We start from the raw sequence: 7,123 nt of genomic DNA on the forward strand, positions 1-7,123 counted from the left end.
GCACTCACGGGTTAGTTTTTCTATGGCTTTAAACAAAAATCTTCTTGATCGTTTACTAAAGTCTAAGTAACCTGATCTCCATCAGATGATCCAACTTGTAAATATAGTTGTGTAAGGATGCGTGTATACTACGATCCAGTGCGAGGGTCAAATTTGGTATATGTGGCAACAAAAAAAGTTTTCCATCGACTTGTGATATCACAAATATAGTCATGTGTTCATGAAGAACACACATGAAAGGAAGGACACACTTTGAATTCAAACAAATTTATTGTTTTCAGGGCATGATGTGTATAATGCTTCTCCAGACACCAAACCAAACATGCAACGTCAAACTACGTGCAGCATTCTTCAACGTCAAGCTTAAACCAAAACAAAAAACAAAACATGCAAAAGGGACAGGGAATAAACACATAAAACTGCACATATGGCCAAGGTGGCCGACTGATGCATGAACGGAAATGTCTCGACATTGTACAAGCTGAAATTGTGATAGTTCCTTTTGTTTGACTAAAACAAAGCATAGTACTCATTTTAACAACAAACATAATAACACATCACTATAAAGATTGGAAGTAAAAGACATAAAATATAACAGCTAGCAAATCTGGAGAACCTAAACTGAGATTGTTTATTGGTTAGTAAAAATACTACTTCTTCTTCTTCTTCTTCTACTACTTCTTCTACTACTACTTCTACTACTACTACTACTACTACTACTACTACTACTACTACTACTACTACGACTACTACCACTACTACTACGACTACTACCACTACTACTACGCAATTTATATTCCCAACTGGGGAGAGTTTTTGGTCTGATTATTTTGCTAACCTTATGTCCAGGACTGAAGTTCGACTGGAGCTTATTTTGGCAAATTTTTTTAAATCCATTCAGGATGCAGATGATAACTTGCCTAATCTTCATGAAATGCACCGTGGGATCTTTAACATCCACCAACTAGTGTTCGCAGACGAGACTCCCGGCTTAACGTCCATCCAAGGAACGGTGCAATTTATGATGCTTACGAAACACCAACTGACATTTCGTAGGTGGGTCGGCAATCAAATCCAGACAAGATTGGTCACAGATAAGTCCCTCTGAACCATCTTGACGGACTGGATGGTGACGGTAAGTATAGATATTTGGAAAATACTTGCCGTGGCTAAATTAATAATTGTGAATAACTGAAAATGCAAGCTCTGATTGTTCGGTCCCATAAGCACACACAAACAAAAAGCTTGTAAATCTTTTTTACGAAACATGAGCTAAAAAGTTCAAGCAATCCATACAAAGTTCAGAAAACGCATGCCGAAGTTTTTCTTTATTTTTAAACAGATTATTAAACAAATAAAATTGTTCACACCTGAAGATGATAAAGCAGAGATGAGACCAACAGTGCATTTAGTTTGATGAAATTATGACATCATTTCCAGAGTAAGTGTGCAAAGTACATCGAAAGATGATTTCCAGAAGCAGGTCTACAGAGAATGGGATGATCATCAACAATTTCAAGAAGTATGGAAAATTGGATTCCAAGACTAAAAATCATGCCCCATTTCAATGGCAAGTGAACAAACTGTATTTACTGAACCAAATCACCGAAACCTATCCAACAACATTCACGAACAACAGATATTCTCCTTAAAAAAACATTTTCCAACAATAACCACAAGAATGGTGAATAATTTTTATTATTATTTTACTGTCATCAAGTTAAAATAACCAAAAACAAAAGTTGCTGGTAGAAAGTAATCAATAATAATGAGTGGCCATCTACATATTACGCACACAAAATGGTAGCATTTGTGATGTCCCTCCATACACAACATATTATGTAGATGGTTCTCGATATCCTTCCTCCAAACTAAATTAGGCCTTTGTACTGGAACGATGTCAATTCTATACATAACAGGGATGGTTTGTTATTTTATTCTTCCAACGGGATCTAGTGAGGCTAACAGGTCAGTTAGAGAAACTATAAAAGTAAAGTAGCTTCTTGAAATAGTATCAATAAGGTATGTAGGTAGGTATAAGGGCAGGCCATTTGGAATCGCACAAAAACCTCTCAATGAGGAATGCGTTTAATTCACTATACCCATCAGTCTAGGCAAGAAATGTTATCGAGTAGAGGCTAATTCCCCCAAATATCAACTCAAATGTTATGAACATTTCATTATTAGACATAAAAGTGTTTACCTTTCTGTAATGGTGGGAAATATCATTCTTTTCCCAAATTTTATTATTGTGATTGTCTAAAAGGATCCTCTGTTGATTGGTTTTCTCAGCTTCGCCACATCATTGTAAAACCGCACTGGATTTGGTGATCTATTTCATTCATTCCAAAACTTTTCCTTCAAACACATGGTCTGTTGATCTAAGATTCCAGACAGGTTGGTGGAGTCTTGTCTTTCTACGGCCTCACCTCCGGCCCTGCAATCTCAGCTCCCTTAGGCCTGGACTATCCCAAGCTGCGACAGGACGCACGTATTCTTCGAGTAACCCCATCATGGATAAACTCCCAATAATCCAGACTTTCCGCCAAACCTACACTATGTTGTTCCTCGTTTCTCCCATTTGTGGAACCAGAGATGGTCCCATCACACTCTTCGCTCCAGGGCTTTAAGTAAGCGGTTCATGACCATCTCCACAATTTCCCTACCCATGATCTTTTCTACTCCCATTAACTCTATATATAACTTCACCCAATCCTCTTACTTGCGGGCTGCAGCGTTTCCTTCTCTCCTCTCTTTACTCTTTTCCTGTTCATTCATTTCCTAGCTTATTGTGTCCAACTGTTTCCCCGCTGCCCCACCGTCAGTCCATTGCCTTTTTACCCTTCATGACCTTGCTCTTCCATGAGCCTAGATTTTATATTAGAAAAAAAATTCTAGCATTGAAAAACCTCAAAGAAATAGTGCCATCAAAAATATACAATAGAAAAATTCTGATCCACTAGGAAACGTTTTTTCTGAAATTCGTACATAACCATCAATTGGCCCCATAATTAAGCCTTATCACATCAGAAATAATTTATATGATGTTTCACAAACCCAGAAGTAATGAGTCGTCAAACAAATGTAAACATTTCCAAATGGTATTTCGTATCACCTTCATCTCTTCCTAACATGTGAGCATTTTGTAAAAATAAAAAAATATGAAAATTCACATTTACACCAATGAGAAGCATTGCAGTCTGTTTAGGCATTGCAAAATAGATGCAGGAAATACAAAATACAACATATTTAGAGGATAAAATGGTGTGTGTGCGTACGCGGTTCGGAATTTGCAGCATGCCGGTGGACCTTTGAGGGAATTTGCTTCATTTCCAAGGAGGATGATTGACTAGTTGATGATCCCATTATTATAACACAGACTTCTGGCAACTCTGAAAGCATTCGGATGAATATAAGCCATGCAGCATTCTCTTTTTGTAGTGCTTTGGCAGGCAAAATCCAAATGGGGGGATTGGGGATGGAGAGGTTGAGATGGGTGTTAATGATGTGGTCGGAGAGGTTGAGATGGGAGGTAAGGATGTGGTTGTTAGGGGGGTGGAGGGATGATGAGTGGTTTGATTAGGACGAGATTTGAAGCCAAAATGGTCATAAAATGATCCAAATCGGCTTTTGTACTCTTGATGTCCAACTCTTGCCTGACGTCTTCAGGTTTGTGACAAGGTCTGTGCTGTTCAGGAGCTGCAGGAGTTGCTTCACCAATAACCTACTAACGGCGACCACTTCGGAAGATGCTGGCAAGAAGTCCTGACTTGGACTGGGGCCCCATGAGCATGGGGGCCTGGTTTTTGTGGGTTATCAATACCTGAGGAATAGATCAAAACAAAAAGCAACATTTTTCGAAATTTAAACTTGAAGTATGCCTTCAGAAAAAAATGAGGATGTGCTAAGAGCTGTTGTAAATATTTGAGTTATTTTAATTTTACTCACCTGATATTTTATTGTAATCATTGGCTTGATTACAATAACCCTAACCTGTAACTAAGAGTTTGGTTAGGTATGGTTAATCACTAGACATTTCCATTGCAGGTAAAATTGAGAGACTTTCTATGGACTATATACTTAACTTAAACACCTGAGGAGAAGCCAAAATGCTCAATATCGTTCTAGCGTGCTCCTTGAGAAGTCACTCAGATTGTCATGCTCACGCGTGTTGTGAAGTGACTGATGGTCACATGACCGCAACCTCTCTTTGTGCACACAGACCTAGTGTTGTGAACATTTTGTGACCTATCCTCGTTCCCAAATACTGTACCTTAAATATTTGAGCATTATTATGGAATGCTCAAATATTTTATTATAAATTATGGAGCATTATGGAATCAGTGGAAACTGATTCTGTAATTGAGTGACTGTCTATACTGTACCCTGCACGTGTTATGATGTCATCCGCACATTTCCAAACCGACGGTTTATGTAACTTCATGGAACGTGTGCTGTTTCACTCACAGTGCATGGGGGTTGCATCCAGGGCTCTCCGTCAATCTGCATGGGCAGCAGCTTGGTTGTCCTGACAACAAACAGTCCTTTGTTATCATTGTCTGAGATCTGGACCTCTGCAGAGCATTTCAATTTCCGGTTACTTTCTTACACTGAAGTATTTTTGTTGTTATGATGTAAAACTTTTTTCCTGCTCAGCATTTTCTTTGAACCCACCACTCCTCTACACCGGCTTCACCGCTTGGATCCTCAACCGTACCCTCACCAACCACACAATTAGCTGGAAAGCCTACTTGCGGAGCACGGCTGTTGATATCAGACACAAAGGTGATGAAATGAACACCACCGAGAACTTGCACAGAAATAGTGTGTAAAGAAACCCCACTAGAGCACTGTGAGGATAGACCGTGCTAAAAATATACAGCGGACGGTGGTAAACAGCCTACAAAACCATGAATTCCATTCTGAGCGTATGCATCTGGCAGCTGCTGGTTGCATCATTTCTCATAGATTATCCCTTGCAAATTAGTAATTCGTTTTCAACGTGTCACCGATAAGTCGCCCGCTCTTTGCGCAAGACACCGTGGAATCTTCGATGTCCACCATGAACTGATGACAACAGACGAGACGCCTGGCTTAACGGCACAGTCTGTCTGCGAAATAGCAGTTGGGAAGTTTATAGTCGGTCGGGTTGGGAATAAAACCCAAAATGAACGACTCAAAGGCAAGTTGCACTACCTCCGAGTTATGTTGCTCACCATTATAAAGATGATGCGGTTACCCTCGATTACTTCTGAACGATTGATTGTGCACACCTTCAGCTTTTCTGAAGGTGACGGGAAGGACACCACAGGTTTGCACTACAACATATACCAAAAAAAATAATTACGTTACCTTGAAACTAATTTTGAATTCATATTTGTTTGTTTGTCCAAGTTTGTGCTCCACAAGAAGGGGTTTCGGAATCTCTGTTTGGAATTATGAATGTCATCCCATCATTTCTTTAACGTTAATAAATAATTCCCATAGCAATCCCACAAAATAAGCAATTTAGTTTGTTAGTTCCAAATTTAATGAGGATTTAGTTCTGGGTTTAGTACAAGTTGACAATAACTCATTTGATTTTAAAGAAACAACTTTAGTTAATCAAGCAATCAATACATATCAACAATTGGTGCGAAAAAAATCACCAAAACTAAACAACCATTTTGAGTGGGAGGATAGTCTTGAATTGTAATGGAAACTAAAACCCAAATTAAACCAAAAATTAGCTTTAACTTTACGCTGATTCAATAATCTAAATAAGTAGATAAATGAACAGCATTATAAATCATTAATTGACTTTTTTATGCTTGGGCTAAGGCTCATAACATATCTGACACAAACACACACATTTCGTTTTTTCATTTCTGTTCCTCAGAATTCTGTCTCTCTCTTACACACACACACACACACACAGACACACACACACACACACACACACACACACACACACACACACACACACACACACACTTAATTAATTGTACAGTATCGGTTGTTCCTAAACTTAAATATATATAATTTAAAGGATTGTTGTAAATGATGTTAATTTCACAACATCCCATATTCAACTTTATTTAAATTGTAAACCTCAAACATAGTTTCTCCACCTAAAGCAAGAACGTTAACCCGTAAGCAATTGACTCGTTTCCCGACTGCATGGATCATCAGCTGGGCACCGTTCTTCCTCGAGGTTTCGATCCTTTCAGGATATATATATTTTCAGGTTCCTCAAATATTGTATATGACAAACACACACACACACACACACACACACACACACACACATACACACACACACAAACGGACATACTGACAAGACAAACACATAACACAGCCACTGAGCTTGGGGGAAGTACCCGGGATACTCTGGGTACCAGCAACATCATAACAATGGCTCAGATGGTAGAGCACTGGTAGGGTTGACCAGAGGACCTGGGTTCAATTCCCGGTCTGGGCGCGTTATTTTCCTACATTTGTCAATTAATGTAAATAATGTACAGCTGGCCGAGCAAGACTGACCCAAACCTCCAATTCCTGGTCTAAGCTCAGCGTGTTCTGCTGGTGTCCTGGGGGTCAAATCACACTTTCTGTGTTGATTAATCCACGACGTCGCTTACATGTTCACACGTCCTGCATGCAATAAACATACAAGCTCCACCATGAGCCGAAGATATAATCCTTAAAAAAAACTAATCTTCCCTACAGGATGGCAAAGATGGACCACATCTCCACGACCACACTGTTCCAACACCGGTGCTCCTTGTGCTTGCTAAAAAGACCGTGGATAAAGACCCTTGACAGATGCAATCGTAGGCCATGATGCCCTGCACCGCACAGTCAAAAGCAATTTCATGCCTTGCAGGACAATCGTGCAGCAAATTCAACACTCATCTGACATGGCAGCCATGTTTCCCAAATAGAGAGGTACCGGTTGTGCTTTCTCTCCACCTTGGTTACTGACCGCAGCAAAAGGCAATGTAAAAGGACAAATGGAAAGATTGTGCTTGTGTTTATACAGGTGTATCGATCACGAAAGCAGGTGGAAGCAGGTGGAGACGTAATCGAGATGAACGCTGATGTGTTTTGGTGAACACTGCGCAGAAATGACTTCCACGCCTGA

The 7,123-nt window shown here is 39.7% G+C and overlaps 1 protein-coding gene across 3 annotated transcripts in view; it reads right to left on the bottom strand.

Moving 5' to 3' along the window:
• Positions 1-1,311: 1,311 nt before the first annotated feature.
• LOC137430230 (diacylglycerol kinase beta-like) overlaps positions 1,312-7,123 on the bottom strand; it is a 414,122-nt gene continuing 408,310 nt past the window's right edge. For all 3 annotated transcript variants that reach the window (XM_068120933.2, XM_068120932.2, XM_078780433.1), the window contains 2 exons: positions 4,468-4,528; positions 1,312-3,823 (listed from right to left, as the gene is read on the bottom strand). In XM_068120933.2, coding sequence (XP_067977034.2) covers positions 3,728-3,823; positions 4,468-4,528 — 157 coding nt within the window. In that variant the 3' untranslated portion in view covers positions 1,312-3,727. The remainder of the gene's footprint in view (positions 3,824-4,467; positions 4,529-7,123) is intronic.

Source organism: Myxine glutinosa, chromosome 6, assembly GCF_964187855.1.
Source record: "Myxine glutinosa chromosome 6, kmMyxGlut1.1, whole genome shotgun sequence".
In the NCBI taxonomy this organism is placed as follows: domain Eukaryota; kingdom Metazoa; phylum Chordata; class Myxini; order Myxiniformes; family Myxinidae; genus Myxine; species Myxine glutinosa.